This window comes from Trachurus trachurus (genome assembly GCF_905171665.1).
Source record: "Trachurus trachurus genome assembly, chromosome: 5".
NCBI classification, from domain to species: domain Eukaryota; kingdom Metazoa; phylum Chordata; class Actinopteri; order Carangiformes; family Carangidae; genus Trachurus; species Trachurus trachurus.
In genome coordinates, this window is record NC_139896.1 from 7,281,820 (window position 1) to 7,306,417 (window position 24,598).

The window sequence follows — 24,598 nt, forward strand, 5'->3', positions numbered from 1 at the left end:
AATTTGCCAAAATGTTGAACTATGCCTTTAAGAAAAATAAAAAATAACACACATTGTGGTGACTACTGTGTGTGTGTGGAGATCCTCCCACCTGTGTGTCTATCTCCTGTGGGATGGTGTGCTGCTTGATCCAGGGATGGACCTCAGCCAGCTCCTCTTTCTGCTTCTGGGTGAACCAGGGCTGCAGCGGCTGCAGCACCCGCAGCTTCTCCCTGTCCTCGGCCAACACCTCGCTCTGGTCCCTGGAGGAGGTAAGAAAAGAAGACAAAGACAGAGAAGGAGGAGTTTTAAAGAAATTACTTAATATAGACAGTAAGAATTGTTACAAAATGTGGACACCTTGTCTTAATTTATCTGCATTTTTGTGACTTATGGCTCTGTGGTCCAACCTTCTTTGCACTTTCAGCACACTTCTGTATTTTACTTCCTTTCATTTATTAAATAGAAGTAGTATTTAAGCTTTACTTAAGTTACTGCACCAGAGCTTTTAGTTTCTTTGGATAAAAGCCTCTGACAAATCTGTAAATATAATCTTATTTTCTTTTGCATGTGCTAATGCATCAATGATGCTGCTTTTTATTACATGTCAGTGCTGCTTTACACAGATGGCTGGAGCTGTTTTGTTTCAGTTTATTTCAAAATATATTTTCATATGCTGTTCTTTTTTTCTTAAAAAACAAACCAACTTGGTAACACTTTATAATAAGTATACACTATTAAGCATTAGTTAAGCATTAAATACTGAATTAATCATTTATAACACATGAATACTCATTAGTATGTAGTTTATAAACACATAAAAATGTTTTACTCATCATTGATAAGCACTAAATGTATTTATAAACTACATACTAACGAGTATTCATGCGCTATAAATGATGAATTCAGTATTTATTAATGCTTAACTAATGCATAATAGTGTATACTTATTATAAAGTGTTACCAAAAACCTTTTCCACTATTTATCCTCTTCTATTGTTTTAAGCGAAGCCACACTGAATTTCATTGTACAGTGTGTATAATGACAGATAAAGTTCAATTATTCATCATAAAGAAATTAACTAAGTGTATATAAAACATACATTAGGTGAGGTAGTTCTACACCTTGTTGCTTTGTGCTTCTTCAATAGTGAATTAGCTGAAACAGCCTGAACCGTGTTGTTAATGTGTTACTGTTGGGTTTCGTTTGTCACCGATGACATTACATCATCAAATCAGGAGATGGCGCCTGTAAAACAGGAGTTCACTGACAGACATCTTCTTCAGACAGACACTGTGCTGCCAGGGGCAACAGACAGAGACACACGACCTGCTGCCATTATGTTAAATCTTGGTGTGAGAGATAGCTGGGAGGATGTTGATGCACCGAGGCCGTCGGAGGAGAAGAGTCATAATGAAACTGTCATACGGTGTCACAGGATGTAAATAAAAAATGTAGTCGAGCCATTCCTGGAAGAGCCGTCTTACACAAACTAATCTCTCTTTGGTCTGAAAACTTTCAATTTCAAAGAGGTCTGACTTCAGAAGTTTAACAGTACTGGACTTCAAAAAGGTGGACTGATGAAAAAAAAAAAGGAATAAGGAGACGTCTCTTTCTTTGATTTCACTTCAGTTCGGTAGAAAGCTTTTGAAACCACAAGAATCTGATGAATCTCTTTGAAACCGTCAAATGGACAGAAATGCTGATGCTGGTACATGAGTTTGGTTTTAAGAGTTTATCTTCCAAAAGGGAACGACTTGTTTCATTCAATATAATCTATATTTGATCTACCAAAGTAAAGCACATTCCCTGAAAAAGGGGAAACTCTCTGATTTAGTTAAAATACTTCCATGTTTCGAGATTAAATCAACATTTTACATCTTCCTGCTTCTAATGTGGCCTCATTTTCAGAAGCTACCAGATGTGTGTGTGTACCTGGTGTGAATCTGGTACGTCATCATGACTCGCTCGGGCGTGTGCTGGATCATGCTCCACAGCGAGTTCTCCACGCGGGAGTCGAAGGGGTGCTGATGCTCTGCCGGCGCCTCCTGACTCTTTCTGGCTTTACGGGACGTGTCCGATGAGTCGTTGCTGGCGAAGTACTTGCTGCTGTTGCTGCTGCCTGTAAAAGCCATCGAGAGTCAGTCCCTGTCCCCGACTGTAGTTTTGTATTGATGCAAGTGCTTTCATATAACATCTAAAGCACCTAAACAAAAGGGGTAGATACTAAAGTTTCTATAAGATTAGTAAAATTAGCAATAACATGGACGTGGTTGATACGCTTGTGCACATGTTTGTTGCTCCTTTCAATTGGTTTTTATTTTAATTGCTTTATTTAAATTGTAAATTATTTTATTGCTTTTAAATTGTTTTAAAGTTGAGTTGAGTTCAATCTGGTAAAGAATTCAAATTCAAACAAAACTCCCCCAAAAATGTCCAATTACACATCATAATATCTAATAGTAAAGAAAACATTGGGATAACTGTGACAAATGTGAATTGATTTCATGAATATTGTTATCTATCTATCTATCTATCTATCTATCTATCTATCTATCTATCTATCTATCTATCTATCTATCTATCTATCTATCTATCTATCTATCTATCTATCATAGTTATATAACAGTTAATTCTGTCTATCTATCTATCAATCAATCATAGTTATATAACAGTTAATTCTGTCCAAACAATTAGATCGGACAGGATTCTGTAATGGGACTCAAGCTGCATTTATCATTCTGCTAGATTTGAGTGAATAACTTAAAATTAATGGCCTGAGATTGTAAAAAGAACTTTGCAAAGTTTGATATATTTCCTGAAGTACACCATGTACTTTACTTTACTTTATTTGTTTATTTAGTCGGGACAGTGCATATTAATGGACAGTGAGTGCTAGAGTACCCACTGTAAATATACCGGATTTAGCACAGGTGCTAAATTACATCCGTAGTCCCCGAAACAATACAACAATTAACACAAAAAGTCTATAAAAACAGAGGACCAGTAAATAACAGAATAAGTGCAAAAAATGTCTGGTCATCAGGAGAGGATAAGAGTGTGACAAGGCAGAAAGCTAATGTGCAGGTCAGGAAATGTGAATGTGTTCAACATTGAAGTGCAAGTTCACCTGTGGAACTAATATAATGTATTTGTGTTGGTGTGGCTTATTATAGTTGAGTTATATGTCACTGGTTGAACTGTTGTGACAGGCAGTGGATCACAGGGTTGATATATTCAACAAACATCACCTCCTCTCTAATGCAATACTGTTGAAACGATGCGGCTGTGTTTGCATATTATTTCCTCCATCTCTTACCGGTGTGAGAAGTCGACGTTCCATTGGATCCAGATCCTGATCCAGATCCCAGTGAGCCTCCAGATTCTCCCGATCCAGATCCCGAGGCGTTGGAGCCGGTCCCAGACCTGGCGTCTTCCTGCAGCAGCAGGTCGAGCAGCTCGCTGGATGTCGACTGGGCATCATGGTTACCGGAGTCACTGGGGCCGTCACCCTGAACAAGGAAGGAGTTCAGAACGAATTCAACTGGAGCTCTTTGTACTGTACACACATTTATATACACTGCACTGGGTGTGTATGAAAAGCTCTATACTGACACACTGAGGGAGATGCACTTAAAGGGATAGTTCAACATTTTGGCAAACTGGCCCATTGCCATAATCCCTATAGTTTTAGGAGTAGGTTCATTACCTTTAATTAAAGAAACAAAAGAAAGGCCAGCAGCACTCGTGTCCTTCTCATTGTCTTTTATTACATACTGCGTCGGCGCTTTAGCATGCACAAACCGGTTTCGACAACGTCTTCCTCAGTGTGCCATTGTGCCAGTGTGGCACACTGAGGAAGACGTTGTCGAAACCGGTTTGTGCATGCTAAAGCGCCGACGCAGTATGTAATAAAAGACAATGAGAAGGACACGAGTGCTGCTGGCCTTTCTTTTGTTTCTTTAGTTTATCTTTTGGCCGTGCACCTCTTTAGTTTGTTCCTTAGAGTTTTGTTGGAGAGTGCGTGTTTTTCTTTGTTTTTGTCATTACCTTTAATTGTCAGTGCAAGCTATTTTTAGAACGGCAGAGCAGAGCCGCGAGCTGCTCAGAGCTACGCTACGGAGGCTAATGGGATTTCTTGGTTTCCCTCATCAAACTCACCAAATACACAATCCAACAACTCCAAAACGCTCTGGTGGACAAGTTGTGACCTGCACATTCACCACGCTATGAGATAATAACACAACGTTACCAGACAGAGTTATTTTAGAGGTAAATGCAGAGACTGCTTGCTGAAAAACTGCCCCTGGCGGGAAGGCGCGTCAGCCGTTTTGCATGAATTTACCTCTAAAACAACTCTGCCTCATAACGTTACATTATTATCTCATAGCGTGGTGAATGTGCAGGTCACAACTTGTCAAGCTCTGCTCAGCCGTTCTAAAAACAGCTTGCACCGACAATTAAAGGTAACGAATCTACTGCTATGACTATAGGGATTATGGCAATGGGCCAATTTGCCAAAATGTTGAACTATCCTTTTAAAAGTTGTAAGAAAGCAGCAGACAAACCTGTTTTTCGTGGAGGCTCTCGGCGTGGTGGTTGTGCCCCGTGCTGCTGCTCTGCCCTCCTTCGCTGGGTTTGGGCAGCTCCTCCTGCAGCAGGTTGAGCTGCAGCGGAGAACTGGAGCGAGAGCTGGAGAACAGCGCCGTCGGCCCGGCCTCCGCCTCCTCCTCGTCCCCGATGGAGGAGCTGGCTCTGGGCGAGCAGAGCAGAGGGCCCGACGGGGTCATGGAGGTCATGGAGGTCAAGGTGTGGAGGCCCGGCTGCACTTGGCTGAACTGAGGCTGCAGGAGGGGGACGGTGCCGCCGGGAGCAAAGCCATGCGTCATGGTGATGGGCGTCTGGGCCATCTGCGGCATCTGGGGCATCTGCGGCATCTGGGGCATCTGGGGCATCTGGGGCATCATGGAGAGAGTGGACGGTGGGTAAATGGACGGGTAGCCTCCGGTGAAGGTCGGGTAGTTGGGCAGGATGACGGCCATGACAGGGGTCATGTAGGGGTTGATGCTCTGGGCCGACGCCGCCATGGGCTGCATGGTGGGAAAGTTCTGCAGGTTCTGCAAGTTCTGGAGGTTCTGGATGTTCTGCAGGTTTTGAATCGGCTCCATCTGGATCTGCTGCATGTCGGCGAAGCTCGGAGTCGACTGCATGATGTTGAAGCTGAAACTGGGCATGGTTTGGTCCGGCTGCTGCTGCAGAATGACGGGCTGAGTCGCTCCGGACACCTGCTGCTCTGGTTTGGGTTGTTGTTGCTGTTGTTGTTCTGGGCCGAGCTGCTGCTGCTGCTGCTGCTGAGTCGTCGCCACCATGGGGAAGAACGGCGCGGCGGCGTGGAGTGGGGATGTTTGGTTGTGGTTGTGGTTGTGGTTGTGTGGCGCTCCGACCATCTGGGGCTGGGAGGACTCGGAGGAGGGCCAGGAAGAGTGAGGGGCAGCGACGCAGCGAGGCGGAGGCGGCGGCCCCGGCGGAGAGGCGTAGCTGTCCGAGGAGCCGTGCTGTTTGGGACGCTTGTGCCTGGGCTTTCCTCTCCGGGGTCGGTTCAGACCGCCGGCGCTCAGCGGTTGGAGATAATCACCTGTGTGGGAGGAGACGGAAAGAAGAAGGATTAAAGTCGAGCTTTCAGCTTTTCAGCACACTCTCGCTGGGTTGTTGAGCTGCTTCACAACTTGAAACTTGAAAAACTCAGGTTTACACTACAGAGAAATCAATTCATGTCACATGGGATCCCTTTCTGAACTATATACACTCCCTAGACTTCTCCTCTGAGCTGGAAGACTAATATCTGCTATTGTATTTTTCGGTATTAATTTACCTGTTATTTCTACTCATTTAATTAATTAGTAAATTTATTATTTATTTACTAATAGCCCTCCTGTTGTCCTTCTGGGTCAAATTGACCCAATATGTTCCCTTCCTTCATCCTTCCTTCCTTCCTTCCCGTCGTCCTTACTTCTTCTTCCTTCCTCTTTTGATCCAATTGACCCAATGTGTTCCCTCCCTCCATCTTTCTTTCCTACCTTCTTTCCTTTGCTCTTTCCTTCTTCTTCTTTTCTTGAATGAATCTGTTCCCTCCTTCCATCTTTCTTTCCTTCCCTTTCCCCTTCCTTCTTTCCACAATCCTTTTCCTTTCTTCCTCCTTCTTCCTTTCTTGAATGAATCTGTTCCCGCCCTCCATCTTTCTTTCCTTCCTTTGTCCCTTCCTTCTTTCCACAATCCTTCCTTCCTTCCTTCCTTCTTCCTTCCTTGACCCAGGAGGACAACAGGAGGGTTCTACCTATTATTATAAGCTTGAGTTGTTTTTTAGTTTGTTTCTTTTTTCTTTTTCTTTTTTTCTCCCCTTTTGTTTGGATTTTGTGGGGTTGGCGGGAAACGGGGAGGCAGTTGACATTCAGTTGTGATAATCGATGCCTGTTTTGTACCATTGTTGTGGTTGGTGCTGTACACCACACTGTCTGTCTAAAATGTTCAAAAGGCTGTATAAATAAAGTTGAAAAAAACAAAAAACCAGATCCCCACCTGGGTGGTGAGAGTGAGCCATGGAGCTGTTGTCCAGCTGCAGGTAGGAGCTGTAGGGGCTCTGGAGGATGCGGTGGCGGAAGCGATCCACGTACTCCTGCTCCTCCTTCTGGGTGTGAGCCGACAGCACCTGTTTGGTGAGGCCCACTAGTCTCCGCTCCTCCGTCGCCGGGCTCGGGGCTGGACGGACGGGGGTGTGAGCAGATTCAGCAGGCTCGCTGCCCATCGGTGCGTCCTCCAGTGCCGTGGCCTCTGTCGGAGGAAAAAACACAAAAGAGAACGATGAAGAGCTTGTTTTTAAAAAGGTTTAACTCTCATGTCCAGTTTGTTAAAATGTCAGACAGGTTAAAACCCTCTGGGGTCTATGATCCTGATTAGATTACACGATGACTTCAACGTGCTGTAAAAACAAAACAAGAACAGCTGCAGCTCTGCTGTCAAGTACAGTCGAAATTGCAGGTTTAAAACTCTCTCACAGTTTTTATTTGACTTTTGATAGACCACGTAAAACCAGATATATGATAGTTTTAATTTGATAGTATTTATCCAGAAATGGGATGGGAGGGGCAGGCGTTGCATGTTTTTTTTTCCATCCAATCCCATCCATTTTATTTATAAAGCACAATTTTAAATACACAAAGGTTTCCAAAGTGCTGTACAGTAAAATAAAAACCATAAAACATACTAAAAAGGCAAAATACTAAAGATAAAAGACACAATAAAACATAATAAATAAGTAAATATACTGTGGACCCCAAATAAAATATCTGTGCACATAGAATCAACAACCTACGTAGTGTGAAAAGCCAAAGAAAAGAGGTGGGAATCAGCTGATAAATACAGCAGAGACGTCTGAGCGGTATCTAATATGCTGGTATTTTGGGGCCCATTAATAAAGTAAGTTAAAAAAGTAAAAAGGGAAAAGTAAAAAAAAAAAAATGTATCAGATCATATAGGTGAAGTTTTGCTGAAGAAAAATAAGATACCAAGCATGGGCATGTTAAAGATATTTTTAAATCTGGTATATAAAGGCAAAATCAAAAGTATTCAAAAACAAAATAGTCTCAGACCCCTAAGGGTTAAAAGGTTGTTTAGGTGTTTGTGTACCTGACTCGGGCTGCGGCACGTGTACGATGGTGCTGCTGTACGAACACTGGCTGGTGACCGACACCACACTCATGGCCTTGGTGGACATGGTGATGTCTGTGAGAGGAGCTCCCACTACGGCTGCAGCTGACGGGCCCACGGACATCTCGCTGTCCAACGCCACTACTGGACACAGGAGACACAAGACGAGGTTGGTTAATGTTGCTTTTATAAAGATTATCAACCATAAAGGAAGGTGTGTGTGTGTGTGTGTGTGTGTGTCTGTACCGTCTGTGCTGGCCTGAGCCGTGTCAGTGGCTGCAGCTGGTTTGTCGTCTTCTGAGGTAGAGGATGAGGAAGAGGAGGTGGCAAGGGAATGAGACACACTCTTACGCTTAAGAGCCGGACCTGTGCAGCTCTCCAAGTATCTGCAACACACACACACACAAACGCGGGTGAGTTTGAGGATGTGAATAAGGAGCTTTACCACGTCGTGAAGTGAGATGACGTACGAGCGGCTCCAACCACACACCTGATGATGTTGTCCACACAGTTGATCTGCTGATAGGAGGGAATGTGTGTTTGCTTCCTGCTTTCTTCGTGATCTCTGACTTCACGTTTTGTGGCTGCAGGAGGCGGACGTGCTGAGGGACCGAAGGATGATTTTAGTCAATGTTGATACTGTATGTGTGCACATCTTAAAGGGATACTTCACCCAAAATCATCGATAATTCACCAATTGTCTGCTCACCGTCATGCCAAGGAAGGGTTTAGAGAACTTTCTGAGTCATCAAAACGCTTTTGGAGTTCCAGGGGGGGAGGTCCGGCTGGCAACGGATTTTCATATAATGGCGGCGGATTGTGCTCACTTTTGAATCGCCCAAAACACACACTATGAAACATCCAGATTCCTCCATACTGCTCGTCTGTACTGACCCAAGTGTCCTGAAGCCGCCACATGAAAAAGTTGTTCAGAAAAAATGAATTTGATCTCTGTTTTTATCCTTGTTGTAGTAGTAGCTCCCAGTGGCTGCACGAGATTTGCTGCGAGATGTTCTTCCGTGTTTACATCATACATCCAATGGTTTTACAACGACTAACGAACATCTTGCAGAGCCACAGAGCCACTAGGAGCTACTACTACAACAAGGCTAAAAACAGAGATCAAATTAATTTTTTCATGTGGCGGCTTCAGGACACTTGAGTCAGTACAGACGAGCAGTATGGAGGTATCTGGATGTTTCATAGTGTGTGTTTTGGACGATTCAAAAGTGAACTCTATCCACCGCTATTATATGAAAATCCTAGCCGTTGCCAGCCGGACCCCCCCTGCAACTCCAAAAGCGTTTTGATGACTCCAAAAGTTCTCCAAACCCTTCCTTGGCATGACGGTGAGTAGATGATTGGTGAATTATCGATTTTGGGTGAAGTATCCCTTTAAGCATAAACTATATCGTTCATGGTTTTTTTAAAATTAGTTTGAATGGGACTGATTTACCTGCGACAGGTTTGCCTAGAAGAGCGATTTTGTGGCTGGAGCCCAGATACGGCGGCTTGCCCCAACCCTTCGCCCTGTTCACGTCAGCGCAGATCTGCTGTAAAGTCATCTGCAAGAAAACACGCACACACAACATGTATCAGGATGATTAACTTTACAAGAAAGGAAAACACTCAACCAACCACATCTGGCTTTCTGACAAGTGACGTCACTGTGATGTCTCACCGGCTCCCGGTGCGAGTCCTCCCATAGGTTGCAGTTGCTGTCACTCGAAGAAGCGACGCTGATGTAATGCTCATGAGAGCCGTTACTTCCCAAGCTGCCGTAACCACTGGAACCGTTGTTGTGGACCGGCTGAGGGGAAACGACACAAAGACACAAAGAAGTCAATGAGAGAAGAGTCATATACACAAAAACGCAAAGAAAGTAAAGTAAAGTGTCTTTGAGCATCTGTAGAAGCCCTTACAAATAAAATTTATTATTATTATTATAAAAAAAGTCTATGAGCAACAAGTGTGTGAATCTATCTACAGTATATATGTGTATGTATTAGAAATGTGTATTGTTTTGTCTGTATTAGACATGATAAACAAGGGCAAGTGCCTCCCACAATGAAAACCTGAAGATGACTTTCAAAATTACTTTCATGACTTTTATGATAAATATAAAAGCATTGATACCATTTTGTCGTTTCATTTTTTCTTTTGGTAAATAAATAAATAAATAAATAATCACCTGCAGGAAAAGTTTATAGATCTTTGCTTGCAGATCTTTTATTTCCTCGTGAGTGATTGGGAAAAACTCCTTAGTCCGAGCAGCAAACACATCCTCATTGAGCGGACTCCTACAAAAGAACAAAGACAAAAGGACAAAGATGTTTTCCTTTAAAAGTTTCTTTGCAGTAGCAATGCTGCTGCACCTCTTTCCTGTACAATAGCTGGGTTATAGCACACAGAACCTGCAAACACCAAATCCCTCTGAGGCTTTACTTGTAAATAAAACACTTCATTTTTCTTTGTGTGTGTGCTGTTGTTCCTTACGTCCTGACTTTGTGGCGTCCGATGATGAAAGCCACCTTGCGGCTCCACGGGTTGATGAAGCTGGACCAGCTGGTGTCCAAGGTGATGTAGTCTCCGTTCTGACAGCGCAGACGCACTGGAGAGTGTTCAAACGGAGACTGGCCGGCGTACTTCAACACTACACATGAAACCAAGAGACCAAGTCAGAAACAAGAGGTGGAGATGAAGTTGCTCACTGTGAACAACCCTGAGTCAATCATTGGGCAGACAAACGTGTTATTGATAAATGTACTTATGATCATTTCTCCCAACATACTAATATGGTGTGTTAAAGGGATAGTTCAACATTTTGGCAAATAGGCCCATTGCCATAATCCCTATAGTTTTAGCAGTAGGTTTCGTTACCTTTAATTGTACGGAGACAAACGGGATTTCTTGGTTTCCCTCATAAAACTCATCAAATACACAATCCAACAACTCCAAAACGCTCTGGTGGACAAGTTGTGACCTGCACATTCACCACGCTATGAGATAATAACAGAACGTTACCAGACAAAGTTGTTTTAGAGGCAAATGCAGAGACTGTTTGCTGAAAAACTGCCCTCGACAGGAACGCATTAGCAGTTTTGCATGAATTTACCTCTAAAACAACTCTGTCTGGTTATTATCTCATAGTGTGGTGAATGTGCAGGTCACAACTTGTCCACCAGAGCGTTTTGGAGTTGTTGGATTGTGTATTTGATGAGTTTGATGAGGGAAACCAAGAAATCCCATGAGCCTCCATAGCATAGCTCTGAGCAGCTCGCGTTTCTGCTCCACCGTTCTAAAAATAGCTTGCACCGACAATTAAAGGTAACGAACCTACTGCTATGACTATAGGGATTATGGCAATGGGCAAATTTGCCAAAATGTTTAACTATCCCTTTAATACAGTTAAAAACATCCTAATCCGTTTGAACTCGTACCTTTCCGGTGCATCGACAGCATGAGGGGCCGGTCCTCTGGGTGGATGCAAGTCAGCATGGATGTGCCAATCAGATCCTGAGGAAGGTATCCTAGCAACGGCACAGCCCTGTGGATGATAACCATTAAATAAGCCTCATTATAGTAGCTCAACAAAAACTCTAACTGTTCACATTTGTGTGAATCTGTGTGTGTGTGTATGTGAAGTCTTTACTGACCTGTCATCGACTTCCAGAAACACACAGCCCGGGGAGTGTGTGGTGGTGAAGATGCGCTTGTCCATGGGGATCCGAGGTGCTGCATTAATGAGTACAGTAAACATCAGGACACATCAGGACATATTCCTCGCAAAGGTCGTGAACCAATACAACTTTCATACAAACATCTCAGGCAGGTGTGGATAGGTATAAAATGTGAAATCCTATTAAGTAACTTGTAACTTGTTGCTGCCTGCTCACTTGGCTGGACCAGTTGTGCTGTGTGAGCAGTTTGTGGTGAAAATTATACCTTCATATCCAGATATGATGCGTTCGGCCAGTGCCAGGCAGCACGGCTCCTCCTCCTCGCCGCTGTTTCCTGTTCCTGTCCCTTGCACCTTCAGCAGGTAAGGAGTGATACGGAACGGGTTGTAGCGCATCTCGCCCTCGCGGTCCTTCCCACCCCTGAAACAGACACTCTGGATTTTAATTTCCACTGGTGAATATGACTTAATTTTTTAATCAACGGGTTAATGAACAGTCATTTATACCAATTCCAGCTGCTGTTAGTAATATATAATGCAGGGATGCAAACGGGTCAGGACCAAAAAAGAGAGGAATTGTCTGGCGGGGGGGGGCTCACCATTAACAATATCACAGAAAAGTCAATTTCCAGTAGTTCAACCCCAACCAAGTATTGAGTGCATATAGATGGACATAGTTTTCAGAAGGCCAACATTTCTATATTAAAAATGCTTAAAAAAAATAAAAACCATTGCAATATTTCAATTTTGGAGATACTGATTTTTAGGTCTTCACTGAATGTTAGTCACAATTATTACTATTAAAATAAACTGAAGAAATAAAGACATGGGATTTAACATCCCATTCAGTGTGTAATGGACATATAGGCATAATGTGTTAGTTTCACTTTAATTGAACACATCCTACATCGCGGAGGCGACGTCTCTCCTTCACCTCTGAAACGGGGCAGAGCTCCGTGGGAAACACCTGCCTGACACAGCAACGGACATGCACGGGGGGGAAAACGGCGGCGCCGTCGCACCGAATGCACGCGGATACGCGCCGCTTTGGGTAACGAGCGCGCACGTCGCGTCAACATTGGAGGTGAATAGGTCGGCTGTTACCAGTATAATCAGAGACAACCATGAATGAGTTGTCGCACACACTGGGGTGAGCAGCAGCAGAGCGGCCGCACCGTGACCACGGTCCGCTCCAGCCTGGTGTCCCCATTGCGCACCACGCGTCTTTTCAGTCACTTGTCCAAGTTCTCCTTTACTGTTTTTTTCGAGACAACACTCATTCTCTCCCTCTCTTTTACCGGCGGTGTCAGCTGATGTGCACATCTGCAGCAACCCAAACAAATGCACATGTTACTGTTGACTGGCTCTATTCCAGCCACATGATTGGTTCGGCGCGGTGGAAATCTCATTATTATTGGTTATTTGTATTGTCTGCCAAAACATGGATGAATGAAACCTGTCGACCACGTCTCATATTTCTATCGAGGAAAAGTTATTTCACAATTTATAGACACAACACCGACAAGCACTGAGAGCCGCGTGTTGCAGTGACGTTATATAGGCTATTAAAAAAAATAATCCGCAAATAATAAGCCGACGAAAAGGTGCAACTTGCCACTTAACTTCTTGTCGATGTATTATTTGCGGGGGCTTTCGGGGGATCTGGTGACGGTGGAGGATCTGGGACTGATTGACTGTGGACCACCACCAGTCTGATCAGGTCCATCACAGCACAGCAGCTGCAGCTCTGCCCCGCTGTCAAATGACGCATATCGGCGCAATCTGTTTACATTAAACCGACATCAGGAGAATTATGATTAAAATATATATATATCTGTTTCGAATTTTGGCCCCTGGATCATGATTTTTGGGGGCGCATTCTTGGTTAAAAAAAAAAATCCTCTAAAAAAAAAAGACAGTTGGGATGCATAATGTGTCTCATAACAGTGTACTGTGCGTCACGTTATCGTTATTGGCCTCAGACGTGTCTCGGACTTCCAGAGCAGCTACAGCGCAGCGTTGTGACCTCGACCATGGTTGGTGAGAGCAGAAATGTTGTTGTAGGCCTGTGCATATTCTCATTTGTCCAGGTCATAGTATTTCAAAGGAGGTTAAATCGAAAGGAACTGGACTTATACTGAGTCTCCACACCAGATAGTTGGACCAGTCCCAGCTTGGTCAGATGCTACATGAACTGATGAAGCCTCTTGGATGAAGGTGAAACGTCTTCCTAGACAAATAACTAAGTCCAGTTGAACCTCCTTTGAAAAAAAAAAAAAAAGTTGTTGGCGGGCTGGTGAATTTTTTTTTGACACGAGTCAGAACGAGCGATAAATCGCATTTCTCGCGTATCTCGCGTTTGGTCGCGCGTATAAACTCGAGCGGAAAAAAAGCGTTCCTCGTCTTCTTCAAACACGATGAAAAGGACGAAGACGCGAAGGTCCCGTCGCACAAAAAGAATCACGTGTAGCGTCGCAAAAAAAAAAAAGTCGCGTCTACCGCGTCTCGCGCCTAATCGCGTCTCGCGCCTAATCGCGTCTTTGCGTCACGGCCTTTTACACCGCGGACGTAACGAATAAACGGTGACGGTGTGAACGAACAACATAGAACAGGACCAGACGTGGCGTTGTTTCCTCTTTTCACCGACAGCTCCACTCTCCCTTACCTACACTAACTACTGTTATTGTTGAGGCCAGAGAATTGTGGGATTTGTAGTTTTTGACCAATCGCAGGTTGTGCTCTTTCTTTTTTTGTGATTTTCCTGGTCTAAAATTTAGATTTTCAAATTTTAGACTTTTTAAGACTAAGATACTGGAGATACTGAATTTTAGGTCTTCACTGAATGTTAGTCATAATTATTACTATTAAAGCTATGGTCTACGATTTGGAGCATTGGTAATTATTATTAACATCGTTTATACAGCGATTATGGTCCTGTGGTCCGATATACACAATATAAATAGCAAAAAGAACCAAAAAAATCCATTCAGTCTATCAGCCGTGGGCCTGCATAGAAATTGACCAATGGGCGCCGCGCGCCCCGTCCGGCTCCCACTGGCTCGTACCCTCCATCCAATCCCCTCGTCTCGCCTGCTCCTCCTCGACCCGCCTCGTCCCCACCCCCTCCGCTTAGAAACTACAAGTAGTTGTAACCGCTCTGCGCTGCTCAGCCACAGACACATGAACCCACCAATTCAGCGCCTGCTGCCCCCCACCCCCGGTCGGTCTGCCGAAAAAAAGCCCCACTAGGATTCAGAGAAGCACAGAATGTGTTGCTGCCCTTATTACCGGTACCGGTGCCGCGTCGAGTCTCCCTGATCCTCTCCCCGACACACAGCCGCTTCCAGCCGCAGCCTGAGTGGGTCTCTGCACCGCGGCGCCGCGGAGCTCCAGGCCCCGGTCTTTCTGCTCCTCTTCCCCAGACACAGCACCCTGTGGCCGGTCACCCAGCACGAGGAGTCTCCCTGTAGCATGAGGCTGTGCTAATGGTTGCTAATGGCGGCGCTGCTCGTACCAGCGGTCGCCCGCCGCGGTCCCGTTGCCGGGGACGGCGACGACGGCAACTGGCACCGCCTCATTACCGGCAGCTGGTGCACAGCGGCGGCATCGGGGCTGGCGCCGCCCATAGACTGTAAAAAGAATGGACGTAGCGTCCGTGACGTCACCCATTGGTTTTGGGGAGTCGTTTTTGTGACTCAAATATGGCGGCCTGGACAGCGCCATGTTGGATTGGCCGGCCGAGAACCGCCGAGAACCCGCCCACTGGCCTCGAAGCAGCTGTCCACGGAGCTGCTCGGGCCTGTCACTCAACATTTCCGCGCCCTAATTGGCCAGAGTTTTAACCTAATAACAGTAAAACGGTAGAGTTTAAAAAAAATTCACCCCCCTCAGAGTGTGTGCGGGGGTAGAAACTATCGATTGAGAAAAAAAAACGTTCTGACCCCAGGCTTTTAACATGTTTACTGAGGATGTAAAATCGGCGATTTTAACATGGGGGTCTATGGGGAATGCTCCCTTCTGACACCAGCCCCCAGAGGAAGCCGGGGGGATTGCAGTTTTTTGAACGCGGAAGTGAGCTTCACTTCTCAGATCCACAACTGCCCCCTTGGCGCCGCCGCTATTAGTAGGCTAGCGCCGAGCACAGCCTCATGCTACAGGGAGACTCTTGGCGCTGGGTGACCCAGGACAGGGTCCTGTGTCTGGGGGAGAGGAGCAGGAAGAGTCGGGGCCTGGAGCTCCGTGGCGCCGCGGTGCAGAGAGACTCAGGCTGCTGCAGCAGCGGTGCTGAGTTTATGTTGAACAGGTAATCTTTGGTTTTATTGTGGAAGTTGTGACTGTGAATATGACATTTTACTCCGCATTCAAAGCCTTGTTTGGTTTCTGCAGGCAGCAGACTTGTTGCTTGCTGCTCCGCTCTGCTCTGTGAGGGGAGGGGGGGAGGCGTGTCGCGAGGAGGTCCCGAGGGGCGGGCCATACGAGCTCAGAGGGGAGGGGCGGGGGTGTGTGAGAGGTGCTTTTTTCAAATTTTTCTCATCCTCTTTCAAAACGTAGACCATAGCTTTAAAATAAACTGAATAAATAAAAGACATGGGATGTTTCATTCAGTGTGTAATGGACATACGTATGTGTTAGTTTCACTTTAATTGAACACATTCTACATCGCGGAGGCGACGTCTCTCCTTCACCTCTGAAACGGGGCAGAGCTCCGTGGGAGACACATGCCTGACACAGCAACGGACATGCACGGGGGGAAAAACGGCGTCGCACCGACTGCTACACGTCGCGCGTCAACATTGGAGGTCGGCTGTTACCAGTATAATCAGAGACCATGAATGAGTTCGCCTCAGTTTCACGTGATTGTCACTGTCGGCCTGTTAGAAAAACATTTTACTGACCCCAGCTGAGACGCTGAGACCCCCCCCCCCACCTCAAAAACAAAAACTCTTCGGATCTGAACGAATCACACAAGTCACCTAATTGGTCATGAAAAATGCGAGTTTCGCTTTTCGGCGCGCTGTTTGCATCCCTGATAATGACTTATTGTGTCTTTATTGGTGCCGTGTAGCTCATTTAAAAGAAACTGTAATAATCTTAGTATGCATTAAGAGGAGCTTTGAGAAGTGACCCTCAGCTGACACTCATTAGTCAACACAACTGCATACCTTTCTGCTACTGTTTTGCAAGCATGTAGCCTATGGAATTTACATATTTTATGCTGTATCATTGTATAATTGTATAATTTACAGATTTATGGTTCTTGCTGTGGAAAGTACCATAATAAAGTTAAGACACTGACCTGATTCTGCAGAAGAACGACTTGACCTGGGCACAGTCAAACAGAACCCCCGCTGCAGAAACAAAGAAGAAGTGAGTTATTGGCCAATTAAAACATGCAACGCAACATATTCATACACAACAAAATCTTAAAAATCACTCTTACAAAGTTGAATTTGCATATAAGTATGAACTGATGTACAAACTTACATGCAAAGTAGAGAAAATAGAAATTGAAAGAAGTAAAATGTAAAGTTAAAGAAAACATGCAATCAAATGCTGGAATAAAATTAAATTCAAAAAAAGAAGAAAAAAAAAAAAAGAAGATTAAAGGGATATTCCAGCATAAATGTGACCCATGGTCTAACACACCCTGAGACCGAGTAGAACGCCCCCTTGAGAGATCAAGTTTGCTGACCGCAAACTTCCCAAGTTGTAGTGACTTCAGCACAGACAACCAGACAGCAACATACTGCTGTCTATGGAACCAAGAGCAAACCGCAATAAAAAAAGCCACTAATAGCCACAGATAACGCTCAGAACAGCACCAAACTTCATCAACAGTACAAAAAGGGTCCCAGCACATAATAACGCTAGCTCTGCCTGATTTCTATTGAAAAGAGAGGAAAACAAAACTCACCCACTCTCCTCCAGCCGCTTGCTAGTTGTGGGAAAGTCCTGACGAGTCGATTACCGAATGCATCAGTGTTCCTATCTGTCTTCCCTATCCCTTACTAACAATAATTAGTGAGTGTTGACAGGGAAATGAACGGAGTTGAGTTGCTCAAACTATCACTGCAAAGCGTGCTGCATTTTTAGAACTAAACGTCACTGGACTTCTTACTTTTCTACTGCACTCGGTAATCAACTTGTTAGGGCTTCTGCATTAGTAGGAAGCAGCTGGAGGAGAGTGGGTGAGTTCTGTTTTTGTCTCTTTTCAATAAAAATGAGGAAAAGCTAGCAGGTGTTTGAGGCCTTGTATTATCTGCTGGGGCCCTGTTTGTACTGTTGATGAAGTTTGGTGCTGTTCTGAGCATTATCTGTGGCCATGAGCGGCTTTTTTTAATGGCGGTTGGCTCTTGACTCGGTCTCATGGTGTGTTAGACCATGGGTTACATTTACGCCGGAATATCCCTTTAATTCTTGAATCATTTCTGAAAAGAGTTATTACCTGTGTGCGAGTTGCTCCAGGGCGGGAGGTGCGGCTGAGCCGTGTGTGCGTAGAAGACGTTGACGTCTTGGTGGAAGAGCAGCTCCACAAACTTGGCCGACTCCAGGAACTTCCTCTTGCAGCAGAGGATGCTGGGAGCCTGCTCCGAGGCGTACATCACGCGGCCGCTCGACAGGGAGAAGACGACCACGAAGGAGTCCTACACACACACACACACACCGACACACACAGAGACGTACGCACGCACATGTAGAGAGACACGCACACAAGCAAGCCAAGTCACGGACACACTAAAGCAGTAAACACACGTACACTCACACATGCTCAGATGTGAGGCAAAAATAAACGTACTGCACGCAACCATGGATGTGTATCGATGCAAGTGCGTGACGTGTGTTTTCAGTTATAATGGTGCGCTCAATTTCCATTGGAAGTCGGAGCTCAGGATGACGTCACCTCCGAGTTGAACAAGGAAGTCGGAAAAATGGACGATTATACTTATATAAGTTTTTTTTTTTACTTTTTTAACTTACTCACAACAAAAAACATGTAATAAACTGTTTTAGCAATATTAACATTTTTGATAACAACACTCCTGGCTGTTTTTTACATATACAAACATTGTATGGAAAATGTCCCGGGACTTTTAATGTGAGACAGTTATGAGAGAAATAAAATAAACAGTAAACTTGCAGCCGGTTCACCACTGTTTACGTGACTAGCAGCAGCCATCATGAATTCTGACGTCGGGACTGGTGGGACTTGTCCGACTTTCCAGGTTGGAGATCCGACTTGGAGCGCAACTGGAACGCACCATTAATGTTTAATACAAAAATTAAGAGCAAGAAAGTGAAGTAGTATCAGTTGTAATGGGCCGTGTGTGTTGTGCGTGTTGTGTGTGCCATGTACCGTGTTTTTGAGGGTGTGTTCGGACGTGACTCTTTCCAGCTCTTCCAGGGCACAAACCGTCGCGTATCTTCTCTCATCCTGGCCGTTTCTCATCAGCAGTTTGTAATACTCACTATTGGCTGCAGAAGACAACAACGACAACACTGTGTGATATCAAGCTTGGTAAAGACTCATGTAAAAACAAATACCGTAAATTCCGGACTATAAGCCGCTACTTTTTTCTCACGCTTTGAACCCTGCGGCCTATACAACAATGTGGCTAATTGTGTGGGGAAAGATTATGCGCCGAAGAAGACACTAAAGTAATTTTGAGTTTTGGTGCAGTGTTTTATTTTCTAACCAGGCTTGTTACTGTCATGTTGGTGCCGTACTGCCGATTTTCAGGCACAGTTTGAAAGAAAGCATGTCTTAAAGAGGAACTAACCGTGGCTATGCTACATTTTTACCTTAATTAAAAAGCTCCAGAGTAATTGTGATCGTTAACTACATGACTTGTGACTTGTTATGAGTGAGAATGGAGGCTCTCTGCCTTCACTTGGCGTCTCATGGCTGAAAACCAACCTTGCAACCGGTGTCCCAGCTCTCGTCTCTGTACACCGCGACACAAACGCGCTCCGTAACATCGTATATGTTATGTAACGTTATCCACCGCTCCGTTTATTGATTTTTCGCCGGCTTCATTGTCAACAAATGCACATGGGCGAGAGGAGCGTAACCAAAACAGCGGAAAAGCGAGTGAACTTGCATAGTTCCACAAATCTTCCATGTACTGTCTTTCTGTGTAAATATCTCAAAACCTGCAGCTTATATTCAAGTGCGGCCTATATATGCACAAAATTTATTTTCTTTTAAAATGTAGGTGGTGTGGCTTATATTCAGGTGCGCTCAATAGTCCGGAAATTACGGTAACTCCTGTTTTCAGTCCATGTGTGTGCGTTTTACCTTGCACTTGTTTGACACAGTTCAGTGCGTAGTGTAAGGCCTCCACAGTGCTGGCTTTGCTGCGACTGCGTTTGTCTGAAGGAAGCCTCTTCTTCATCTCAGCCACAGTGGTCATCACGTCTCTGTGGGACTGGCCTCTGCCACCTTCAGCGTGCTCACTGCTGCAGAGACAATGAACAGATTCAGGTCACATGCACACACACACGCACACAGAGAAGACGACATAGTAGATTTGGATTACACACACATACAGAGTAATGAAGCCTACCTGTGTGGTATTTAAGTCTATATGTAGATCTGCTGCTACTCATCTAATCTGGACTCTACAGTGATGTTTTCAATCTCTTTCCCTTCCCATCTGGTATTTTTGCCATCATTGTGTCATTGTGTCATTTTGTGTATAATCACCATATGGTGACACACTCGTGAATTGGAGTCACTGATACTTTTCCGTTCTGTCTGTTAACAGCTGTTCAAAGCATCACAGTTAATGAACACTGACTGGTGGACAAAAGATGACTTGTCCAGCTTCGTACCCTCCAGTCATTGGTTTTTCCTGCACGTTAAAAAGTCATTTAGGGAGGTCACCAAAACCTCCTAGTAAATTAACACAAACACAAACTGTTGGTTTTAAGTATTGATCATGATCACAGTTATCTTGCTTTATTTTGTGCTTGCTTAGAGTTTTTTTTTGTGTGTGAAATTAGCAACATTATGAGCGTGCTAATCATTTTAATCTCCAGCATTAGTAATAAGTTCAATAATTTGGCTGAACTTTTATTTACAATCATGTTTTTTTTTTTTTTTTTTTTTTACAGTCGTCATAAAAAGGTGTCAAAATACTTAAACGAATGAATAAACCTATTGCACACTGATCTTTACACACACACGCTCAACGCCATAGAGTATTGCAACAACTTGTTTGGAGGGAAGACAAGTTACTGCTGAGGTCACTGGGCCGGGTGCGATGTATATACGTTGAAAAGGCAAATACCTCTTTGTTGAGACTGAGGTGGATCCAGTGGCGCTCCCAGGGCTGTGATTGGCCGAGGAGGAGGAGAGGTCATGTGACCCGCTCGTCGTCATCTCCTCATCCTCCTGTCCCACTTCTCCACCTGAAGCTCCGCTCTCTCCGCCCCGCTGCGCCGCCGAGGTCGACCTCTCTCTTTCCCCCTCGCCTCCTCCGCCTGTAGCCGACGGTAACGCAGGCTCCTCCCCATCTGGACCGCTGTCACCTCCAGGCATCTCCACGCTTTGGTCACACATCAGTAGTAGTAGTTTGCCCGATTAAAGTGGTCAGGAAGGGTCTTCATATGTTCAACGGAGGGAATGGGTTCCATGTGGTGACGATAAACTGGTGTTAATTCGATCGGGTCCCGACTGGTTGGATTTCGCCTGGAGCACTGGGAGGAACAACACACAGGGGAAAACAAGAGGAGAGATGCTAAGAAACAGTACGAGAACAAAGTTTACAGGGTTCACTTCTTGGAAGAAAGAACTCGTCGATAGATACGCTGAAAGATCAGAAGAGAAGGAGGAGGAGGAGGAGGAGTGTTGGTGCCTGTGTTGGGGATGGTGAAGAAAAAATGTGTTGTTGTGATGAAACATATGGTAATAATGGCACTGTCCTCCTCCTTCCCCATTGAAAATCTGAGGCCGGTGGGTTTTTGTTGAGAACAGAAGTGGCCATAAGTGTGTTGTTTGTTTGAGTGGCTGGAAACCAGAAACTTCAGAGTGTAGTGACTTGAGTGAGGAAATATCAAGTAAGTCACCATACCTGCTGAACAACCTGCACAGAAAGCCCTGCGGACACACTACTCCTGTTTTGTTCTATGAGTAAAATAGCTATTACTCACTCACTGCAACTTAAAAAATAACTGACAAGAAATGAATGCATGCACCTATAGGATTTTGCATTGCTACTATGTTTGGTATCCTGTTGTTGCAGTTATTATCAAACATCAATATTCATTATACGTAATGTAAGACAAGAGTGCCGCTGCCACTTCTAAAGCTTTTATATTAACAAGAAATATGTAACTTCAATAACTCCTGTATTTAATTTATGGGAGCACGCTCCAGGCTTCTGTGGCTTTGATTGTAACATGAGCAAAACCTCTGCAATTACGTATATTAATTTCCTGCTACAACATGTTTGCCTCGGAAAATATTGGTTGATGCAGGGGGAAAAAAAACAAATAATGAATGAATAAAGACGTGCATCAAATAAGCGGCAAAATCTCCAAAGATGCGTAAAAAGAAGAGGGGGAAAAAAAGCACATGACAACCAAATGTAAAGAATTTAAATATTCCTACATTGTTTTCAATTCCACAAATGTGAACAAACACAATCTGCCAGTTGTTATCTAACACTATTGTACAACGTGAACATCAAAGTGACTCACTCGCTGTCTGACTCACTCACTCCCTCCCATCATCTCCGATTTTACACATGTCGTCCGTCGGCAGCCTACTGCCAAGTTCAGGTGCGACTCTGCCAACAAATGCCAATCACCACCAACCAACAGCAGCACAATAATTATGTGATACTTGGTTTGGATGGTTGCATAACACCTGATGCCCGCAGAGACATTTTCCTTGTTCTCCTGAGCGTTTGGCTGCAGCCCAGAAACACTGCGAGTTACAGCAGCAGACATTCACGCATTCACACATCTCTCTTAAATAATTCACAGACAGAGTGCGACCCCTCCCAAACAGGCCTCGGTAATTATACTTCAACATCATAATTGCTTGTGATGTTTTTTTTTCAAACTGAACATAACATCAGGAATAAATCTGAAGTATTGTGTTTGCTTGCCTGGATTGACCAGCCTTTATTTTTTATTTTTTTCCACCAATCTTAACAAACTGCAGCAACGTCACCAAGACACAGATGGAGGGAGACAGGCGGTGACAGTTTGGTGTTGACTTTGTGTATTTTACTTTTTGTCGATCCATCGATGTGACAGCCTAAGCGCTCTCCTGGATTTAAAGGGATAGTTCAACATTTTGGTAAATTGGCCCATTGCCATAATCCCTATAGTTTTAGGAGTACGTGCGCTACCTTTATTTGTCGGTGCAAGCTGTTTTTAGAATGGCGGAGCAGAGCCGCTAGCTGCTCAGAGCTACGCTACGGAGGCTAATGGGATTTCTTGGTTTCCCTCATCAAACTCATCAAATACACAATCCAACAACTCCAAAACACTCTCCTGGACAAGTTGTGACCTGCACATTCACCACGCTATGAGATAATAATGTAACGTTACCAGACAGAGTGGTTTTCGAGGTAAATTCATGCAAAACCGCTGTTCCCGTCAGGGGCAGTTTTTCATCAAGCAGTCTCTGTATTTGCCTCTAAAACAACTCTGTCTCGTAATGTTCTGTTATTATCTCATAGCGTGGTGAATGTGCAGGTCACAACTTGTCCACCAGAGCGTTTTGGAGTTGTTGGATTGTGTATTTGATGAGTTTGACGAGGGAAACCAAGAAATCCCATTAGCCTCCGTAGCGTAGCTCTGAGCAGCTTGTTCTAAAAATAGCTTGCATCAACAATCAGAGGTAACAAACCTACTCCTAAAATTGTAGGGATTATGGCAATGGGCCAATTTGCCAAAATGTTGAACTAGCCCTTTAAAGTCAGTTTGTTTTGTTTTTTTAGCTTAATCGCACCTACAAGCTAAAAAACTGAACACACATTAAACCCAAACAAGTACAACACACAGACAACAAACCTTTCATTTATTTGAACCAAAATGTTCACATATAATATTACTGTGATTTTAAACACATTGTGACATGTTGAATTTATATTAACTCACCCCAAAAGGAAAACTCTGTCAACATTTCGTTTATCTTGCAAAATAGGATTTTCAAGCAGACAGACTGAACAACACAGCCATATAAAGTGCTGTAGTATTCTAGTACCACTACTATTTATATAAGATCAATTTATCTAAGATTAATATTGACCGTGTATCAATACAATATTGCCATAGAAAACATTGCAGTATTATGGTGCATTGATTTTTCCACCCACCTCTAACACTTGAACTGTCAAGAACCACTCAAATAAAATAAAATAAAATAAAACAACTATAACTCAGTAGTCTAATCAGTCAGTTTTGTTGGTTGTAGCAGGAGAGAGCTGCAGGCGTCCGTAAACAAACAGTGAGATGTGCAGCACTGATTCTCTGATAAGCCATTCAATTGTTAGACTCAGCTCAAGTAGTGCAGACACATGTAATTCAATTCATCTTATTCAAAATGATAACATTATTCTTCTAGGGTTCTAGGAAATATCACTTCAGCCATTCATTAGCATTGGGCTTTCAGTTTCAGATATCCACAATTCATTTCTGGGTATCTGCAATCTGAATCGTTACTAATCATTGCTCTAATTGCATCTTTACTTGTCATAATAATAACTGTGGGGATCTGTGATGAGATGTGTTTATTAATCAGAAATTCATCTTTGGATTTTTATAAAATTACATTATGGATAATTAGTTTTTTAGGATGGATATTAATTTTCAAATTATGAATTGCGAACAAATGGAGAAATTAAATGCTATAATGATGAATATCAAAAACATCATTACAGATGGGAGTGTAGTTTGATTAACTGTAGAAATTGCCTATGAACGGTGGGTGTGAGAATGACTGTCAGAGGAGATTGAAAAGATAATTAAGTGAGATTTAAATACCTCACTTTTCAGTCGATACTGTCATAGTGAGTGTTGCTGTTGTCGTGCTTCCCTACGCTCCCCTCTGCTTCAAATCCACTAACAGTGAAATGGCAAAGTGGTTTGAATGGATGTGAGAAGAGAACATGGAACAAATGGCTAAGCGCTGTGTGTAAGTGGGTGTTTCTGGGGGGTGTTTAGTTCACAGGCAGCAGCGAGCAGGTAAATCCTGGTTGTCACAAGACTGAGAGGCACAA

At 44.0% G+C, this 24,598-nt stretch overlaps 1 protein-coding gene across 2 annotated transcripts in view; it reads right to left on the reverse strand.

Annotated features, from left to right (window-relative positions):
• Nucleotides 1–24,598, reverse strand: part of per3 (period circadian clock 3) — a 29,787-nt gene that overhangs the window by 2,297 nt on the left and 2,892 nt on the right. Inside the window, exons 2-21 of one of the 2 annotated variants that reach the window (XM_083972733.1) lie at nucleotides 20,654–21,062; nucleotides 19,660–19,820; nucleotides 18,718–18,836; nucleotides 17,809–18,007; nucleotides 16,660–16,711; nucleotides 11,630–11,784; nucleotides 11,341–11,419; nucleotides 11,125–11,231; nucleotides 10,181–10,337; nucleotides 9,876–9,984; nucleotides 9,366–9,494; nucleotides 9,141–9,249; nucleotides 8,175–8,286; nucleotides 7,931–8,070; nucleotides 7,664–7,828; nucleotides 6,557–6,808; nucleotides 4,549–5,615; nucleotides 3,300–3,492; nucleotides 1,916–2,102; nucleotides 92–242 (exon numbers count right to left, since the gene is read on the reverse strand). In XM_083972733.1, the coding sequence (XP_083828859.1) occupies nucleotides 92–242; nucleotides 1,916–2,102; nucleotides 3,300–3,492; nucleotides 4,549–5,615; nucleotides 6,557–6,808; nucleotides 7,664–7,828; nucleotides 7,931–8,070; nucleotides 8,175–8,286; nucleotides 9,141–9,249; nucleotides 9,366–9,494; nucleotides 9,876–9,984; nucleotides 10,181–10,337; nucleotides 11,125–11,231; nucleotides 11,341–11,419; nucleotides 11,630–11,784; nucleotides 16,660–16,711; nucleotides 17,809–18,007; nucleotides 18,718–18,836; nucleotides 19,660–19,820; nucleotides 20,654–20,925 (3,915 nt within the window). In that variant the 5' untranslated portion in view covers nucleotides 20,926–21,062. Of the gene's footprint in view, nucleotides 1–91; nucleotides 243–1,915; nucleotides 2,103–3,299; nucleotides 3,493–4,548; nucleotides 5,616–6,556; nucleotides 6,809–7,663; nucleotides 7,829–7,930; nucleotides 8,071–8,174; nucleotides 8,287–9,140; nucleotides 9,250–9,365; nucleotides 9,495–9,875; nucleotides 9,985–10,180; nucleotides 10,338–11,124; nucleotides 11,232–11,340; nucleotides 11,420–11,629; nucleotides 11,785–16,659; nucleotides 16,712–17,808; nucleotides 18,008–18,717; nucleotides 18,837–19,659; nucleotides 19,821–20,067; nucleotides 20,200–20,653; nucleotides 21,063–24,598 lie in introns of those variants that run through there. The other variant, XM_083972734.1, reaches the window with a different exon arrangement.